This window comes from Syngnathoides biaculeatus, chromosome 2, assembly GCF_019802595.1.
Source record: "Syngnathoides biaculeatus isolate LvHL_M chromosome 2, ASM1980259v1, whole genome shotgun sequence".
NCBI lineage: Eukaryota > Metazoa > Chordata > Actinopteri > Syngnathiformes > Syngnathidae > Syngnathoides > Syngnathoides biaculeatus.
The window spans coordinates 37633571-37654379 of NC_084641.1; the positions used below are offsets into that span (position 1 = coordinate 37633571).

Consider the following 20809-nt stretch of genomic DNA (forward strand, 5'->3'; position numbering starts at 1 on the left):
GTGAAAATGTAATATTTTCACATGGGTATATACTCGCTTTTGTTGCCAGTTATGGAACTTTTTAGCAAAGTGTAATTTCTTCTGTTTTGTCTCATCAATAGGTATTATAAATGTTTGAATGTCGTACCAGGGCGACACTGACTCCCGGAGACAAATTCCTTGTGTTGTTACATACTTGGCCATTAAAGCTGATTCTGGTTCTAATTTTGATAAAATAGCTCACTTTTGTGATATGCTGTATATTCCAAAACAATGGCGACCATACGTGAGAATGCATTAACGAGAAAATATAAACTTCTGCTTCTAATTTAAGAACCTCAAAGTACACCAAACCAGCAAGTACACAGGGATTGGTGTGTCCCAATTATCCTAAGAACTAAGTTGTCTGGGTTTTATCCATCCGGTAGGGTCACCTATTTGCAAAGGAGTGAACGTGAGCTAGTGTGTGAGGTTGAGAACTTCCAAATACGGCGCGCCTCCAAACATAGTTTGAGCTGGGTGGGACTCTCTTCCATTCTGGAGTTGCCAACGGTGAAATGTAATAAGCAAGTGTGGGTATCCTTATTGCCCCTCGGCTTGGCGCCTTTACATTGGTATTTACTGGTCTACGAGAGGGTAGCCTCCTGCCACTTTCAGGTGGTATTTCGTCTCTATGCACCACATAGCAGTTTAGAGTACCCACCTTTTTGGGAGTCCTATGAAGGGAGTGCTAGAGAACAATCCCGCTGGGGACGCCATTGTTCTACTAGGGGACTTCAATGCTCATGTGGGCCTGACAGGTGCGTGATTTGGAGGACCCTCCCCTCCTTTGGAACCTAAGTGGTTATGTTATTGGACTTCTGTGCTCACCACGGATTGTTCATTACAAGCACCTTCTTTAAGCATAAATGTACACTTAGCACTAGGACCCCCTAGGTCACATTGCAATGATTGCTTTGTGCTTACATGATCAGACTTATAAGTTGGCTCCAATGGTGGGGGAAGATGCCGGTCTGACCTGGTAGACCGAAACATATTTTGAGGGTCTTCTGGGAATCCTTAGCAGAATCCCCTGTCAGAAGGAGTTTCATCTGCCACCTACAGCAGAACTTCATCCAGGTCCCAAGAGAGGCGGGTGTGATTGAGTCGGAGTTGTTTCCTCCCACATGTTCTGTGCCACCATTGCTTCCAGCTCTCCTGTAACCCTTGCGGGTCCCAGTTGTCATCGGGCAGGAGGTGGGGTACAGCCTAAAGTGGTTCCCAGCCCATTGTGTGGCACATGGAGACAGACAACACTTGCACTTACAATCACACCTAGGAGCAATTTAGAGTGTCCAAATAATGTTGCACATTTTTGGGATTTGGGAGGAAACCGGGGTGCCTAGAGAAAACCCACACAGGCATGGGGAGAACAGGCAAACTCCACAGAGGCGGGGTCGGGATTGAGCCCTGGACCTTATACTGTGAGGCCAATGCCACCGAGCCGCCCACTTTTTATTTTTAAATGTTTTTATTTTTGTATTTTCATACTTTTGATCATGAAAAGCCCATTGTGTTACCTTGTGTATGAAATGTGATATCCAAATAAATTTCCTTTGCTCTGCCTTTTGACCTGGGGTACTCCTGAGGCAGCTGATGGGCACCAGCTGACCAAGTGGACAGTTTTGGTGGTTGGAATGAGTTCGCTGAGGTCATGGAGAACAACTTCCAAGTGAGGAAATTCTGGTCCACCATCCAGCAGCTCAAGAGGGGGAAGCAGTCCGCCATCAACCTGTATTTGAGCAGGGGCACTGCTGAACCAGACTCGGGACATTTAGTGTTGGTGGGGAGAATGATTCAAATACCTCAATTCCACCAATACACCTTCTTATGAGGAAGCAGAGTCTATGGTCTTTGAGGCAGGCTCTCCGATATCTAGGGTTTGGTTCACTGAAGTGGATTAAAAGTTCGTGGGTGCCAAGGCCCCAGGGATAGTTGAGATTTGTTCCAAGTTCCAAAAGTTCTGGATGTTGTGGGGCTGTCCTGATTTAAACACCTCTGCAATATCCCATGATTATCGGGGACAGTGCCTATGGATTGGCCGACTGGGTGGTGGTGGAGGGTGTATTTCAACTACATGGGGATCACACTCCTCAGCCTCCCTCCTAAGATTGGCCTAATCAAAGACGGTGACAAGTCTGCATATCGACAGGAAGTGGCGAGACTGGAGCTTTGGTGTGGTCAACACAACCTAGTGTTGAACACTCTAAAGAGTGTAGAGATGATTATGGACTTCAGTAGGCATCCTTACCCACAACTGCCCCTGACACTGTCCAACTGCCTTGTGTCAACTGTCGAGACCTTCAAGTTCTTGGAAATTACAATCTTAAAGAACCTGCAGTGTGAGACTAACATCAACTCCATCCTCAAAAAAGCCCAGCAAATTATGTATTTCTTGCAGCTTCTGAGGAAGCACGGCTTGTCACATGAGCTGCTGAGACAGTTCTACACAGCAGTTATCCAATCAGTACTGTGTACCTCCATCACACTCTTGTTTTGGGCCACCAAAAAAAAGGACAAACTCGAATTACAACAGACAATCAAAACAACTGAACGGATTATCAGCATGACTCTACCCACTATTGAGAACTTACATAGAACGCTAACTAGGTCCAAAGCAGGCAGGATCCTTTTGGATTCTCCATATCCTGGCCACCAGCTCTTCCAGCTCAGCCCTTCGGGAAAGAGCTACAGATCAACGCAAGTCAAAACTAGCATGCGTTTGAACAGTTTTTTTCCCCTCTGGCAAATAAGTCATTAAATTCTTGATCAGCAAATGTACCATTTATCCGTTGTGCTACTATTAGGATGCTCACTCACATCCTGCTGGTCTAATCAATATTAGTGTTAGTAATATGTTTTGTAGACTATCGCACGATTCGTCACTTTAAACTGCTCCCTTTGCACAATTGTCATTGCACTATAACAGGAACCACGTACGGGTAAAGACACTCTGTACAAGCTTTATACAATGTGGGACGTCAACACACTTATCTCTTACCTGTTCTAGATGAAGACGATTTTACATCTTGCATGACTCTTTTATGGAATAGTTTCTATAAATATAAATGTCTCTTGTTCTTTGATTTTTTTTTTTTTTTTTTTGCTTTGTTGTTCTTGTTCTGTATGTTGTACCAGGGCAGCACCTACTGCCGAAGAAAAAATCCTTGTGTGTTTTTACACACTTGGCCAATAAAGCTGATTCTGATTGTGATTCAGGAGGAGCACTGTGTTTTGGTTTTTTTCTTCGGTTTTTTGGGGGGGGGCTTGGGGCTCTGGAACACTGTACCAACTCTATACCCCTTAGTAGGGTCTTCAGGGACACAGGAGTCCGCCCAACCAGTCTACAAGTGCTTTATGGACTTGGAGACGGTGTTTGACCGTGTCCCCTGGGGAGTCCTGTGGGCGATGCTTCAGGAGTAAGAACCAGGGTACACCCTGAACTTGTTGCCAGCCAATCGTAGGGCACATAGAGATAAACAGCCACACTCACAATCACACCTAGGGGCAATTTAGAGTCTCCCATGAATGCATGTTTTTGGAATGTGGGAAGAAAACCCGAGTGCCTGGAGAAAACCCACACAGGCACAGGGAGAACATGCAAGCTCCACACAGGCAAGGCCGGGATTTGAAACCCGGTCCTCAGAACTATGAGGCCAATGCTCTACAACTGTGCCACCATGGTGCCATTTAATAAAACACTTTATTCTTAAATGATGATGTTGGAAATGCACTTCAAGGATAGTATTTGCAGAGCCAGTTGCCATTTTTACTTTGAGGTGTTGTTGTTCCCAACTGGTGAACGCAACTAATAAATTTACTTGTAATATAACTTGCTTTTGAAATCATGTGAGTACCTCATTGGTAAAGTTTAATCAGTAAAGTAGCTAAGATACTCCCTTCACGGTAACTGCAACAAGACTGAAGATAACAAAGCCGACCAGAGATTATCGCAAAACAGATTGTGAGGAAGCAATAAGGAAAGAAGATGGGAGAAGGTTTACTCCACAATGTTGAGATTTCTATATCACCACCTGTTGGTATTTTATCAATGTCATGAGTGTTTCCTATGGAGGTCACAGCTCATACCAGCAATCCCTCACCCATCATTAAAGTTATGCCAAGAACATAGGGGTTCAGTACTTTGTGGCATTACTGGTCCAGGCTGTCTTCTAATTGGACAATCACAATGTCAGTGGCTGGAAAGCTGCTGCAACCAATTGTCCTGGAGGTGCACATCTCAACTGTTAGTAGATGTTGAGTGACAGGTGTAAACAGCTAGTGTAGGCGTTTGAAAACAATACTGCAAAATGTGTCACAGCAAAACACAATGATCATGATTTATTGATTTTAAGATACACTCACAGAATACCTTTTCTCAACGAAAAAAATTTGGGAGCTGAACGAAAATCTATATTTTATTAAAGACCCAATACTCTGGTTATTACTTTTTTGACATCCTACAATGTGGAGTTATTATTTTCCAAAGATGTTCTGGTAATTTACAACTGTCACTAAGCAGCAAGTATTGAATAAAAATATAAAAGGCATCCAGACAGTTAAACAGGGTGTTATCAGCTATACAAAGGCTTGTTCTTCAGCTTCATCACATCTCATCACTGACAACTGTGAATGTCATTTTCGACTGCCTGTCACAGTGGGAAACAAACTTTGTAAGTTTTTATTTTGTGCAAAAATCAAATTAACAAATGTGCTAGAAATCCTTCCTTGAGTTAACCTTCACAATCGTCGTGTTGTACTTTGATTCTGCTGTCACACACAGCCAAGATATCATCCAGTGTTGCTCCATCTGCCGTGTTGCATTTCAAACACACAAAGGGGGAACAATTGCATTTATGTGTCACGTCAGGCATTGTCATCTTTCTCTGTGCTATGCTTAATGGTGAGAATAGGAAATCAAACTTTCATGTGTTCACATGATATTGAAAGGCCTTCATCTATCTGACCCTACATTCCGCTCTCTGCTCTGCCCCAGGACAGTCCGAGAGCACTTGGGTGAGCAGGAAGTTTCCATCTCACTTAACATTGATTCCCTGGAGGAGAGTGACCTGGGAAACTACACCTGCTACGTGGAAAATGGCAATGGTCGGCGACATGCAAACATCCAGATCACCAAGAAAGGTAGAGATTTTTAAGTCCAGATTTGAAGGCCTTGATTTGAAGCTGTGGCTTCTCTGAAGCTTTGGAGGTGGCAAATACCACAGGCCTTGTTTCTGACAACAAAGTGAATGTGTTGCAAGCAATTCAGCAAGTACAAAAAAATTGACTAGTTGTTCGTAGCCTCGAGGAGGGTGAAGCGGGACTTTATTATTGATTGGCTGTTCATCCACTTCAACTCAGGAAGTATTCGTTTACAGAAGAAGAAGCACTTGTAGAGAAAGTTACACCACACAAGTCTCCATCTCTTAAAAAAAAGTGCTTAAATCCATTATGTCGACATTAACAACAGATGAATGGAATTAAATGAAACAGTTATGATAAGTGACTCACCTTTGTAACATAAATCTCACATGAGAATGTTAAACACTTTTTAAAACATTACCTGTATAGTTAGTAAATTATATGATGGTGTCACCTTGAATTTCCACAGTAATAATTGCATACATTTACATGATGTAGATGATTAATAATACAAAAATAATCCAGTCATCCATTCCTCTTCATTAGAGCTCTCAGATTTACTCCAAGTTTTGGCAATAAGTTCCACTCCATTGCCTCCAAGATAAATTAACAAATAAAATAATGGGCTTTTTCGCAGGCATATGAGGTATGGAGTCTCATACCTTGTAATTTAGTTATTTGCATCTGTATGCAGAGCAAGCTGCTTTTTAGTACATTGAAGAAAGAACCTTTGCCTTTCCACACCTAAGCTCTGGAATCTTGGCGGTGGATGAGATTTGAGTGTGAAAATAAATTGCAGAGTGTATTCGTGCATCTGTACTGCACTTACACTTAGCGTTCAAGCAACTCGGTCTCCTCTGAGAGTGACGGATACACAAAACAAAAACGAGGTCAAGCGGCCGCTGCTGCATTTACAATCTAACCTGTTCCTCGTTAGGAGATCATTTGTCTTAATATGTGATAGTAGGGAGGAAAGATTGGCCTCGTGCATGTTTTTAATACGGTCGTTTGTTCCCTTCATCGGAATTAGTAGTTTGTCAAGTGGGAGGGCAGGAGCATTTCAAATGGTAAGCCCCTCCCCAAAGACCAAAAATGTACACTAAAAAATCTACACAATTCCTTGCATGCAGCTTCCACTGAGGATGGGGTGAGAGTAAGATGCTTGGATCTCAACAGCTCGGAGCATCACTTTACCTCACACGAACACACCGAAATACACACAGTACTTATCTTCACTGGTGTTTCAGTCATAGCTGTTGTTTACAAGAATCACTGTGTTTACATCAGTGTGATGTGTCCTGGGCCGGGAGGTGTTCAGGTACTGAAGATCATACTTGTTCTAATTTAGGCTATGCCAACCCCTGCCCGCTCCCTTTTAAATTTAGGGCGATCTACCACTGAGCCGGCTCCACTGCATGCTTTGCTTTCAATTCAGCATTTCAGAACCAAATGGTAACAGACACAAAATGGATATGTCTCTCTGCATCTGCCCTCTCAGCTGAGCTCATGTACAAAGTGGAACTGGCCAGTGGTCTGGGGGCCATTCTGATGCTGCTAATCTGCCTGGTGACAGTGTACAAGTGCTATCGAATTGAGCTCATGCTCTTCTACAGGAACCACTTCGGGAGTGACGATTTAGATGGAGGTAAGAGGGAACTCTTTCTAAGGCTACTTCCACAGCACATATACTTGTGTCAGTTCAAACTATCTGGACACAATCTCTCGGTTGTTGCTGTTCTCCACAGTGAACACTGAACCAGCGTCACTCGGGTTCTGTGGATTTTCTTCAATGACGACATTGATTTGATGAGTCCATCGTCACATCTGCAGTGATTTTGCCCTTCGCTCCCACCGCATGACACATCCCTCAGCCCAGACATTTTTCACTAAATTTAGAACCTAATCAGTATCTTCTTCTTTTCATTTTGCCTTGTCCCGTTAGAGGTCGCCACATCTTCGATAAACGCATATTTGTTTGACACAGTTTTTACGCCAGATGCCCTTCCTGGCAGAACCCCTCTGCATTTAGGCAGGGAGAGAAGCTTACAGCACCTGGTATTCCCAGGCGGTATCCCATCCAAGTACTAACCAGGGCCAAACCCGCTTAGCTTTCGAGATCTGACGAGATCGGGCATTCTCAGGGTACCATGGCCGTAAGCAGGAAGTATTCATTATAGTCATTCCACACACACAGCAGCAAAAGCAGGTTAGGGGTAGTGTCACTTGGGAAATCAGAGGAGTGACAGTATGTGTGCATACCACAAACCTTAAGAGAAAGCATGGTATCATATATGTTATTGGAAAAAAATGTAAACCTTTTGTGACATTATTGTATCTGTTGATTGCATATGCTTTCTGATTGGTGTTAATCCCGTAGTTTTGGTAGTCATCAAACAGTAGTGTGTGTATTCAGAGAGTTAAATCTGCTTAGTGTCTGTTAAACTTCATGGAGCCTGGAGAAGCAGTACATATAATCCCTCCGCCTCAGCTGACGCTCACCACTGAGAGTTCAGGAATTTTCTCCGTAACCGCGGGCTAGCCGTATACATGTATATAAAGCACCCCCACACGCTCGAACCTAACAATCTTGAATGCAGTGAGTGCCAGTTTCATACTAATGTGTCCTACAGTATGTAGGTCCTCAGCATCATCTGAAGACGCACAGCTGTTGTGAAGCAGATACTTGGGCAAAACATGCCTATTTTATTCTTAATGTGTACAGGCAATGTATTGTTCAATGCGAGAGTATGACTGCAAGCATCCTCATCTATGGACCCTCATGCCAAATATGCTTTCTAGGTGGAGCAACCCTAAATTGTGGGGGCTCCCTGTTAAATCTGGCCCTGTGCACATGCTGCGTGCATTTTCCCATAGACTTAAGCATGTTTTGTCTTACGCACTGCAGAGGCTGTACTTAGTCAAGCACCCTGTGAAGGTGAAACCTCATCAAGTTTTTGTACGTTCTCTTTCCACCGCCAATGGACGTTTTTCACTTCTCTCAAGAGGTTATCCGCTTCAAACATATACTGCTACCAGCTTGGAGTTTTTTTGTTTTTGTTTTACTAAAGCAGAGGGTTGCCATTATTAGGCCTGCAACAACTACAGTCATCGTAATGCCACAATAGTGAGTTACATTTTGAGTGACATTTTGAGTAAACATTTCTTAATTTATTAATCAAGTTTGAACAGTGAGTGGATGAGAGGGTTGAGCTGTGGCAAGAATTTCTCCACGTGGCTGCATGATGTGCTCAATGAATAAGTTAATGTTTATCAGACATCTTCTTCTTTTCCTTTCGGCTTGTCCCGTTAGGGGTCGCCACAGCGTGTCATCTTTTGCCATCTTAGCCTATCTCCTGCATCTTCCTCTCGAACCCCAACTGCCCTCATGTCTTCCCTCACCACATCCATAAACCTTCTCTTTGGTCTTCCTCTCGCCCTTTTGCCTGGGAGCTCCATCCTCAGCATCCTTCTACCAATATACTCACTCACTCGCCTCTGAACATGTCCAAACCATCGAAGTCTGCTCTCTCGAATCTTGTCTCCAAAACATCCAGCTTTGGCTGTCCCTCTAATGAGCTCATTTCTAATCCTATCCAACCTGGTCACTCCGAGCGAGAACCTCAACATCTTCATTTCTGCCACCTCCAGTTCAGCTTCCTGTTGTTTCTTCAGTGCCACCGTCTCTAATCCGTACATCATGGCCGGCCTCACCACTGTTTTGTAAACTTTGCCCTTCATCCTAGCAGACACTCTTCTGTCACATAACACACCAGACACCTTTCGCCAGCTGTTCCAACCTGCTTGGACCCGTTTCTTCACTTCCTGACCACACTCTCCATTGCTCTGTATTGTTGACCCCAAGTATTTGAAGTCGTCCACCCTCGCTATCTCTTCTCCCTGTAGCCTCACTCTTCCCCCTCTACTTTTCTCATTCACGCACATATATTCTGTTTTACTTCGGCTAATCTTCATTCCTCTCCTTTCCAGTGCATGTCTCCATCTTTCCAATTGTTCCTCTGCGTGCTCCCTGCTTTCACTGCATATGACAATATCATCTGCGAACATCATGGTCCAAGGGGATTCCAGTCTAACCTCATCTGTCAGCCTATCCATTACCACTGCAAACAGGAAGGGGCTCAGAGCTGATCCCTGATGCAGTCCCACCTCCACCTTAAATTCCTCTGTCACACCTAAGGCACACCTCACCATTGTTCTGCTGCCATCATACATGTCCTGTACTATTTTAACATACTTCTCTGCCACACCAGACTTACGCATGCAGTACCACAGTTCCTCTCTTGGTACTCTGTCATAGGCTTTCTCTAGATCCACAAAGACACAATGTAGCTCCTTCTGACCTTCTCTGTACTTTTCCACGAGCATCCTCAAGGCAAATAATGCATCTGTGGTACTCTTTCTAGGCATGAAACCATACTGTTGCTCGCAGATACTTACTTCTGTCCTGAGTCTAGCCTCCACTACTCTTTCCCATAACTTCATTGTGTGGCTCATCAACTTTATTCCTCTATAGTTCCCACAGCTCTGAACATCCCCTTTGTTCTTAAAAATGGGAACTAGAACACTTTTCCTCCATTCTTCAGGCATCTTTTCGCCCGCTAGTATTCTGTTGAATAAGTTGGTCAAAAACTCCACAGCCATCTCTCCAAATTGCTTCCATACCTCTACCGGTATGTCATCAGGACCAACTGCCTTTCCATTTTTCATCCTTTGTAGTGCCTTTCTGACTTCCCCCTTAGTAATCATTTCCACTTCCTGGTCCTTCACTCTTGCCTCTTCAACTCTTCCTTCTCTCTCATTTTCTTCATTCATCAACTTCTCAAAGTATTCTTTCCATCTATTTAGTACACTACCGGCACCAGTCAACACATTTCCATCTCTATCCTTAATCACCCTTACCTGCTGCACATCCTTCCCATCTCTATCCCTCTGTCTGACCAACCTGTAGAGATCCTTTTCTCCTTCTTTCGTGTCCAACCTGGTGTACATGTCTTCATATGCCTCTTGTTTAGCCTTTGCCACCTCTACCTTTGCCGTATGTCGCATCTCGATGTACTCCTTTCGCCTCTCCTCAGTCCTCTCAGTATCCCACTTCTTCTTCGCTAATCTCTTTCCTTCTATGACTCCCTGTATTTTGGGGTTCCACCACCAAGTCTCCTTCTCCCCTTTCCTACCAGATGACACACCAAGTACTCTCCTGCCTGTCTCTCTGATCACCTTGGCTGTCGTCGTCCAGTCTTCCGGGAGCTTCGGTTGTCCATCGAGAGCCTGTCTCACCTCTTTCCGGAAGGCCGCACGACATTCTTCCTTTCTCAGCTTCCACCACATGGTTCTCTGCTCTACCTTTGTCTTCTTAATCTTCCTACCCACCACCAGAATCATCCTACATACTACCATCCTATGCTGTCGAGCTACACTCTCCCCTACCACTACTTTACAGTCAGTAACCTCCTTCAGATTACATCGTCTGCACAAAATATAATCTACCTGCGTGGTTCTACCTCCGCTCTTGTAGGTCACTATATGTTCCTCCCTCTTCTGGAAATAAGTGTTCACTACAGCCATCTCCATCCTTTTTGCAAAGTCCACCACCATCTGCCCTTCAAAGTTCCTTTCCTGAATGCCGTACTTACCCATCACTTCTTCATCGCCCCTGTTTCCTTTACCAATATGTCCATTACAATCTGCACCAATCACAACTCTCTCGCTGTCTGGGATGCTCAGAACTACTTCATCTAGTTCCTTCCAGAATTTCTCTTTCAACTCTAGGTCACATCCTACCTGTGGTGCATAGCCGCTAACCACATTATACATAACACCCTCAATTTCAAATTTTAGTCTCATCACTCGATCTGATACTCTTTTTACCTCCAAGACATTCTTAGCCAGCTCTTCCTTTAAAATAACCCCTACTCCATTTCTCTTCCCATCTACTCCGTGGTAGAATAATTTAAACCCTGCTCCCAAACTTCTAGCCTTACTACCTTTCCACCTGCTCTCTTGGATGCACAGAATATCAACCTTTCTCCTAATCATCATGTCAACCAACTCCTGTGCTTTTCCTGTCATAGTCCCAACATTCAAAGTCCCTACACTCAGTTGTAGGCTCTGTGCATTCCTCTTTTTCTTCTGACGCTGGATCCGGTTTCCTCCTCTTCTTTGTCTTCGACCCACAGTAGCTGAATTTCCACCGACGCCCTGTAGGTTAGCAGTGCCGGGGGCGGGCGTTGTTAACCCGGGCCACGACCGATCCGGTATGGGATTCTTTAGATGAACGCACATATTTGTTTGGCACAGTTTTTACGCCGGATGCCCTTCCTGACGCAACCCTCTGCATTTATCCGGGCTTGGGACCGGCCTACAGATTGCACTGGTTTGTGCCCCCATAGGGCTGCATTTAATGTTTATCAGACATAAAAGTTAAAAATGTTCCACCAAAATCAAAGGTGTCATAACAGAGCAGGGAATCAAAGGCACCACTGAATACGTCGCTCAGTATGCCTCAATATTTTACATCTATTCAAACTAATGTTTTTTTTAACATGTCATTGCAACTTATTCTGAACTAGTGTTGAATGCATTCAAAGTCATTCATCTGATGCTCAAACAAATGTTGAACAAACAAGCCTTCTAAGATGATGAAAACTTTTCTACATGTTAATCCAGACAATGTATGAAAAAGGATAAGGGATCATGTGTAGTAAGTTGGCTTTTGTGAAAATTTGACCGGCAAGGAGAGTCCAGGGCCAGTCCGGCGGCCGTTCAGGCTACCCAAAGTGATGTGCTTGGCTGGACAGTTTAGGAAGTCGGGCAGGAATTCGAGCACCAGAGTCTTAGCGGGGCCAACCAGTTGGACATCCATGAAGACAAACACAAAGGTAACGCAGGAGCAACGCAACAGGGCCAGGTAGCACCCTGTTGAATGGCGCCGAAACAGAAGCAGCTGGGGGGCATTGGTCGAGCGCCACCAGAACAGGTGTAAAAGGAAGAAGGTGGCCACCGCAGGCCACGCACCGCCAGAATAGGGCCAAGAGGTGGGCGCTGTGGGCCAGGCATTGCCGGAAAAGGAGCAGGCATGGGGACCTGCCGCAGCGGACAGGGAGCGGGAGCAGATTTGGCCTTGGACTTAAAGAACCTGTCTTTGAAATCATGGTAAGAGGTGGGCACCCAAAAGGTTCCCCAGATGGGCTTTGCGGAATCTCCTTAGCGACTTATCCATTAGTAATACCTGGTCCCTTGGGCGCAGTTTCTGCCTCATGACTTAATATGCCCAGAATATCAGTCAATGTGAGGTTTATGGAACCTCAACCAAGGGTTACCTAACATCAAATCATAACTCATGCCATCAAAAACATTAAAACTAATATGTTCTGAGTTGGGATAAGGAAATGTAAGAGTGAGTGGTAGGGTGCAATGAGTAACGTTGACTTAAAATCTGCTGTCTGCACTGTAGATGTTACGTTGACATTTGATTTTGAAGATTCTAAGGTGCATGCGCCTAACGAGGAGTGTTTAGCAGGTTAACGTCAGAGCCAGAATAATTGAAAACTGTTGTTTCAACTTCTTGATCCAGTGACGATAATGCAACTTCAGGAGGAGCATGAATAGATATTTCTTATTGGAATCCAATTCCGTTGCCAATGTTGATAGCCACAGTTGCTTTGACTTGACAGTTACTCAGAAAATGACCCAACTGCTCGCCACGATCGTTCCCTCAGCCGGCGTTGATGTACCTCAGGGGAGAGATGGATCCTGCCCAGCTGCATGGGTTCTGCTGTAGTGGCGCAGGCCAGTGGATCGAAACTGGCAACAGGTGTCTTGCTGGTCCCCGAAGCTCATTCTCCCCTTTGTTGAGCTTGATGGTGAAGGCAATGAGCGTGTCCAAGTTTGTCGGAAGGTCAAATGGGACCAAATGATCTGTGACGCCGGGTGGATAGCCCTTGAAAAAAATCAATCAAAAAGAGCAATGTTGTTCCACGTTGTTGAAATTCAATTGCGTAATCTGGCGCCCTGTGCTTGCCTTGTTGTAATGTGATTAAGGAGCCCTCATGCTCTGGGTTAGAATAATGAAAAATCTGCTCCTGAGTTTTCACAAACAATGTCCATGAATGACATGTGACCCAGTCGTGGCTCCACTCGACAATAGCCCACGCCTCCGCACAGCCGGTCAGTTGAGATATGACGAAAGTTATTTTTGCCCACTCAGTGGGGAAGGCAGATTCTGGGAGCTCGAAATGGAGTTTGCACTGCATGATGACCAGCTTGATATTCCCAGAGTTTCCCGAGGACCTCTCCGTGCGAGAGAGCAGTGGGTAGACAGGAGCAGAGGTGGCAGGCTGTGATGGCTATTTCCTTCTTCTGAATCATATTGAGGAGTTTGCCAAACCGTGAGGCCACCTGTTCCATAATAGTGGTCTGCTGCTCCCATAGTTCCTTAAGCAGCAAGTTGTTCCTCCAGCTGCGCGATGCATCATCCCTGCGCTTGAAGAGCTTCACGCACCGGGTCAGAGTTTGCTGGGTCCATGTTCTGGCCAGTTCATTCTGTCACGAGCCGTATGCAGGAGAGGACTCAAATGCACGACCTCAAAACAAGGTCAGTTAAAAAAGAGAAGTTTAATTTCAGGCCGTCGGTACACAGTTAGGCATTCCAAAAAGGTGACAGTAGCCAAAATGTGAGGCAAAAAGCAAGATAAAAAAAACAAAACTGGGTTAGCTCCCTATGAATGAACAACGTAGAACGAGATATGCTGGAATGTGACGAGATAAAACAAACTGGCAACGAAGAGGATAAGACAGGAGGTACTGTATATATGCATGGCATAATTAACAGACACGGGAGAGGTGGGGAGGCTGCAGAGGGAATGACCACGTCTGTGACAAGCACTCAGAAAATTAACAAGTAATGCAGTAACATCCTAAAAACCTTAGGATGTGGACTCTTGTTTTTTTTTTTTTTTTTTTTTTTTTTTTTTAGAATTGGTTCAATTCCTCTTCACTTTCCTTTCCATCTTGTGTCATCATTGGACATTTAATTATCGGGCCAGTTATGATTTAACTTAATTGTATTGTAACTCAATAGAAGTTGTGTAATTTTCATAATTGCATATTCCCTTTATGATAGCATGTGGGTAAATTCAGTGAAGATCTAGAGTATTGTAAATGTATTGTTGAGACATTTTATTTCCTGTCCTGCAGAACAAGCTTAATTGATGTCTGACTTTACTCTGTAAAAACATAATCTCTGTAATTGCAAAGTAATTAAGGGCTGAGAAGCAATGCTATGCCGTGGATGGAGAATGTGGGGTGGATCACCTTATAACAAGAGAATTTTTTATTTTGTGACAACAAATGAAGATTCCGTGTGGATAATATGCCAACATGGCTGCCAATGTCAAATATAGGAAAGCATTTTATTTATTAGATTTAAAATCGTGGTGAAATTAAGGTGGGGGAAATTAGTGTCTTTGTCTTTGTGTGTCAGGGACTCAAAACATACAAAATTCATCCATCCATTGTTCAAGCCACTTATCCTCCCATGGGTCGTGGCAGAGCCGCTGTCTATCCCAGCTAACATTGGGCGAAATGCAGACTACACCCTAAACTGGTCGGCAGTCAGTTGCAGGGCAGATATCGACACCATCGCAGAATCGATCCCTCGCTGCCCGCACCAAAGTGATACTGGATGATAATACCTGGGAAGATCTTTGTTTGCTCTGTTTGTCATCATGGGATGGGGTCTCAACTGTGGAAGGAATTTGATTGGATGGCTAAAATATTAAATATAACTATGTAAATGTATAGTATATCAATCTAAAATACATTTTGGGACTGCTCCAATACAGTACAGACCATTTTTGGACTGGCATGAAAAAATTACAGAGCCCCTAAGGGGACATTGAGGAAAAAAAAGGTACATTGAAAAAAAAAACAAAAAACAAACAAACTGGTTTCTCATTGTATTGAGTAAGTTACTCAATTACTCAAATTACAATGAGTGATTTTCTCATTGTAATGAGTGACTTGTAAGTTACTCATTGTAACTCCTGAGTAAGTTACTCATTCCAATGAGAGTATCAAAATACGGCTACCAATGAGTCGTAGCTTATTCACCTGCTCACAGTAGCATCCTGCGTTCAGGTAGTCGTATTTTATTTACCTGCTAGCAGTATATTCCTGAATAAGGAACAAGGGTCTTTTACACATGCACACAAGCAATGGACTAGTTACTTATTACAACGGGAAACTTATTTGTTACAATGAGAAAGTTTCTCATTACACTGAGAAACCAGGTTTTTTTTTTTTCAATGTCCCTTTAGGCCCAGCCCCGCCTGTGTGGTGTTCGCATGTTCTCCCCAATGATTGGTTGATTGAAGACTCTAAATTGTCCATAGGTGTTATTGTGATTGTAAATGGTTGTTTGTTTCTTTGTACCCTGCGATTGGTTGGCAACAGGTTTAGGGTTTACCCCACCTATTGCCTGAAAATTGCTAGGCTCCAACACTCCCGTGACCCTCGTGAGGATAAGCAGCTGGGATAATGGATGGATAAATGCCCAATGACCATACTTCAAGATTTATGGATTACCATGGCCTGGATGACTTAGCGTCTACATAGAACACAATTTTTAGCAAGCGTATTGGTATTTTTATTGATATTGTAATAGTGACTTCAAAATGAATAAGCCAATTATGTTAATATGCAAACAATATTGAAATTGTAATCACACCCATCTAACTTTCTATTGATGGGAATGTTCCGCTTTGTTGGCTTTTGCACTGTTGTGTCAAAATGGGTGAGTGTGTACAAGCGGTTTGTAAGGGGAGATTTATGAAAAAGGCCGTGACAGTTTTGCATGTGCATGTGTTCTTACAGAGAACAAAGACTATGATGCCTACCTGTCCTACACAAAAGTAGACCCAGACCAATGGAGCCAGGAGACTCGAGAAGAGGAGCGCTTTGCCCTGGAGATCTTGCCCGACGTGCTGGAGAAGCATTACGGGTATAAACTCTTCATTCCAGACAGGGACTTGATCCCCACAGGAAGTAAGCGTTCTCTTTGTAGCATTGTGTCACGTCGTGTGGCTTAAAGTCGTGTCACTGTTGTCTGCAGTGGTGCCGTGCTGGTGTTTTTTTGTTTGTTTTTTTTGTGATACTTTATTGTAGCAAAAGTGGCTCAGCAAATGTATTGTCAGACTTCAGCTCAAGTGGATAGAGACCATGGAAGGCTCTTTGGTTCCAAAGTTGTACAAGCAAACATTGTTTATTCGAAAAGTTCAGCAAAGAAACTGTAAGTATATATGTGAGTTTTGTGTTTTTCATTTTGTTGCTTTTGACTTCAGAAGAGTTTTACCAAGAAATGTATTTGAACTCCAAATTGCACACCTTCCATGGCCCCAATCCAGTTCTTACTCACTGCATGTTGCGCAACCCAAAAACTCTTTGTGAATGTGCATGTTTTGACCCATTCCTCTGGAAGAGCCTCATCTAAAGCTCAAGGACCGCCACCACCATTTCACACTCGATGTGTCAATGATGTCCTCATCATTATACTTGCCATCCACCTGTTATCCTACACTCAGCGCCATCCCCAATTGCGCAGGTTCTGTCTCTATTCTCATATGGGGAAAGTAGCATATAAATGTAAGGAGTTGGGTAACTTGCTTCTGTGCGGCATTTGGATAAAAAGATATTTTATGATAATCCTGAGGCTATTTGTGAATTCATCTCGTCGCTAATTCTTTTTCCTGAACATATCCTCCAATCTTCACAAAAAAAAAATCACCTTTTTCCTGTTTGGGCGCTCTTCTTGAAGTGCCCTAAAAGGCCACAAGATGGCACCAAAGCCCTGTCTCAAAGAAAAAAAAATTCCGTTAGACATTAAATGATTTTGAACTTTTTGGGGATACTAATTTATGTTATATTTATGGTTTAAACAATAAAACAGTGGATAATTACTGTATATTTAAGATAAATATGTCAGATTAGTTTCAGTATCTTCACATGCATGACACTCTGCTTTTCTATGCTACACATCCCATAATGAAACAAAATACACTGTTCGGAACTATTTAAGGCCTTATCATCGGGTAAAGGGAGATTAAGCTGGAACACGCCCCTTGATTGAGAGAGTTGTTTGTGTTGACTGCAAATTTGTTACCTTTTCAATGTGGATGATTTATGTTTAGGTTTCACCAGTGATCATTTCCAGGATGACACCAGACTACTTAGAGGTACTTTTTTTCCATTTAGCTTTTTTGTGTCGACACAGGAAGATCACGTATGTTGGATGAACAATCTGAATGAGAAATTCGACTCCTTAGCAGAGACTGTCATGACAAAGTCACCCCTTTAGCGGGGACAGTTTTGAGTGAGCTCTTATTTGTTTTCGAGCTTGATGTACTCCATTTTGTGAGGTTTTTAGGGAACACTGTTATACAGGTTCTTGTGAAGAAAGCCAATGCATTTGCAAAATGTCACACTAATGCAGGTTCTTTCTAAACAAAGTAATGGTGACATTACAAAAAAGCGTTTGGAAACCGAGGATTCTGCTGACTGACAAAACATATTTTTGTGCATTTATTGTAGCATGCGGACCACATAGCAGGATCATTTACTTAAGTTACTAACAAAGGCCAGTTTGGCTCCACGTTCCTTTTATTAGTACTATTTGACTCAGGTCCCCCAAACAAATACTCTACAAGTTTACATTTTTGCATCCTATACAACATGGCTGTGGTACACTTTTAGGTTGTCTTATACTTTTTTTCCTACAGTGTGAAAAGAAACCAACTCAAGGAGCCAGAAGACAGTAGCGGATATTTACAAAGTGCAGTTGAAGAAGAGACAGGGTGACACATTCTGAGAAAGATTCATAGCAGTATTCGTCTGTAGCTACAAGAACGCCAATTTATTTTTGTAGACGTGACGTAGACAGAGTTGTCCCTGTTATTTTGTTTTTCATAAGTGTTTTAGGTTTATTGTTGGCCAACCAATTGAGTCCCGCTAGCCCTGTGCAAGGTTTAGGATGTGTAATTATGTGCAAAAATGCCATCATACTGGGTCTAATCAATGTGATTTTATTTACGTCCCCAAAAACCATTTCAGAAAGAAATAATGCAAATGAGGTTCTTAAAATGCCAGCATAAAGTGAGCATGCATATAGCATTTCCAAAACAACTCTGCCTTCCATTAAGGGATTGTGTGTTTTTGTGTATGTGCTCACAGCTTACATCGAGGATGTTGCACGTTGCGTGGACCAGAGCAAGCGTCTCATCATCGTTTTGACGCCCAGCTATGTGGTGCGGAGGGGCTGGAGCATCTTTGAGCTGGAGACCCGTCTGCGCAACATGCTGGTGACGGGCGAGATCAAGGTCATCCTTATTGAGTGCGCCGAGCTGCACGGCATCATGAACTACCAGGAGGTAGAGGCCCTTAAACACACCATTAAAACATTGACAGTTATCAAGTGGCGCGGCTCAGCCAGCAACAACCTGGACTCCAAGTTCTGGAAGCAGCTTATCTACGAGATGCCCTTCAAGCGCACTGAGCAACTGAGCATCTCGCACGAGCAAGTACTGGACGTGAGCGAGCAAGGGCCTTTCGGTGAGCTCCAGGCGGTATCGGCCATGTCCATGGCGGCCGCCACTTCCACCGCAATGGCGACTGCGCACCCGGACTTACGCTCCAATTTCCACAATTCGTACCACACCCAGATGAGACAGAAACACTACTACCGTAGTTATGACTATGAGTTGGCACCAAGGGGCACCCTCCCGCACCTGTCCTCCATCAGAAACCAGCACACGTACTGCAACATCCCCATGACGTTCCTGAACGGACAGCGGCCACATTCCAAGTCGCCCCGGCAGCAGAGTTTAGAGGAAGGCCACGGCAATAATGCCATGCTGCCACTTCTGCCCCGAGAGACCAGCATATCCAGCGTCATTTGGTGACACACACAGGGTATCCCGATCCAGGAGACAGGGTTGGATTGGTTTTGTAGCGCATTTAGAATTTCTTCTTTCCCTTTTCAAATTGGTCAAGGAAATACAAAAAAAATGACTGACTCATTTTTCTGCTCTTTGATCGAAAACAAAAAAGAAAAAAAAGCAATTTTTTTCACATTCAATTTCAAGCCCTAATTAGAGTTTTAAAAAATGAATTTAGTTGAATTCTCAGGATTTACATGACCCAGAGGTTTTCTCACCAGTGTGAATAAAGATAGTTTGTTAGCGGCTATTATCAGACAGATCCACAAACACAAGTCGTCAAATGATCCATCAGTCATATCGTATCGCAGCCAATTGTGCTTGTTTCTGTAGAGCCATAGTTCTCACCACCTAAATATATATATATATGTATATATATATATATATGTTCTTTTCCAGCTACCACATACATGGCTAACATTAAAATATAGAAACGTAGAGGCCCTTATGGTCATCTTCAACAAAACAGAGGTTTTATTCCTAAGAAGTATTTGTAACATTGTGCAGTTTGCACAAGAAAACAAAAGACAGTAATTCAATAATGGTTCAAATTAAATGTTAAAAAGTTAAAATGAAAATTGTACCTGGTTCTTAAAGAGTAAACCTAAAGGCATTGAACTCAAAGTGAAATAAAACTGAAGTGTATGCAGGCACTTACAGTACCTTGTGAAAATATTCGGCTCCCTTGAACTTTTCAACCTTTCACCCCATTTCAGGCTTCATTCCTAAAGATATAAATTTTTCATTTTTTTGTTAAGAATCAACAAGTGGGACACAATCGTGAAGTGGAATAAAATGTAATGGATATTTTGTACTTTTTTAACAAAAAAAAAAAAAACTGAAATGTGGGGCGTGCAATATCATTCGGCCCCTTGACTTTCAGTGCAGCAAACTCACTCCAGACGTTCAGTGAGAATCTCTGAATGATCCAATGTTCACTAATGATGATAAATAGAATCCACCTCTATGTAATCAAGTCTCTGTATAAATGCACCTGCTCTGTGATAGTCTCAGGGTTCTGTTTAAAGTGCAGAGAACATCATGAAGACCAAGCAGCGCACCAGGCAGGTCCAAGATACTGTTGTGGAGAAGTTTCAAGGCAGATTTGGGTACAAAAATATTTCCCGAGCTTTAAACATCTCAAGGAGCACTGTGCAAGCAATCGTATTGAAATGGAAGGAGTATTGGACCACTGCAAATCTACCAAGACCCGGCTGTCCCTCTTTCATCGCACACAAGGATAAGACTGATCAGTGATGGCCAGGAGGCCCATGATCACGCTGGATGAACTGCAGAGATCTACAGTTGAGGTGGGAGAGTCTGTCCATAGGACAACAATCAGTTGTACACTGCACAAATCTGGCCTTTATGGAAGACTGGCAAGAAGAAAGCCATTTCTCAAAGATGTCCATGAAAAGTTTCATTTAAAGTTTGCCACAAGCCACCTGGGTGACACACCAAACGTGGAAGAAGGTGCTCTGCTCCAATGAAACCAAAATCGAACTTTTTTGCCACAATGCCAAACGATATGTTTGGTGTAAAAGAAACACAGTTCACCACCCTGAACACACCATCCCCACTGTCAAACAAGTTGGTGGCAGCCTCATGATTTGGGCCTGCTTTTCTTCAGCAGGACAGGGAAA

General features: G+C 43.3%; 1 protein-coding gene and 1 pseudogene across 2 annotated transcripts in view; one reads left to right on the forward strand and one right to left on the reverse strand.

Annotated features, from left to right (window-relative positions):
• The window catches only part of LOC133491632 (interleukin-1 receptor accessory protein-like 1), a 301815-nt gene extending 282221 nt beyond the window's left edge, over window positions 1–19594 (forward strand). For both annotated transcript variants that reach the window (XM_061803009.1, XM_061803019.1), the window contains exons 8-12: window positions 5015–5160; window positions 6659–6805; window positions 16051–16221; window positions 17364–17408; window positions 18403–19594. In XM_061803009.1, coding sequence (XP_061658993.1) covers window positions 5015–5160; window positions 6659–6805; window positions 16051–16221; window positions 17364–17408; window positions 18403–19130 — 1237 coding nt within the window. In that variant the 3' untranslated portion in view covers window positions 19131–19594. The remainder of the gene's footprint in view (window positions 1–5014; window positions 5161–6658; window positions 6806–16050; window positions 16222–17363; window positions 17409–18402) is intronic.
• On the reverse strand, window positions 7201–7319 carry LOC133497348 (5S ribosomal RNA; annotated as a pseudogene).
• Window positions 19595–20809: the final 1215 nt, after the last annotated feature.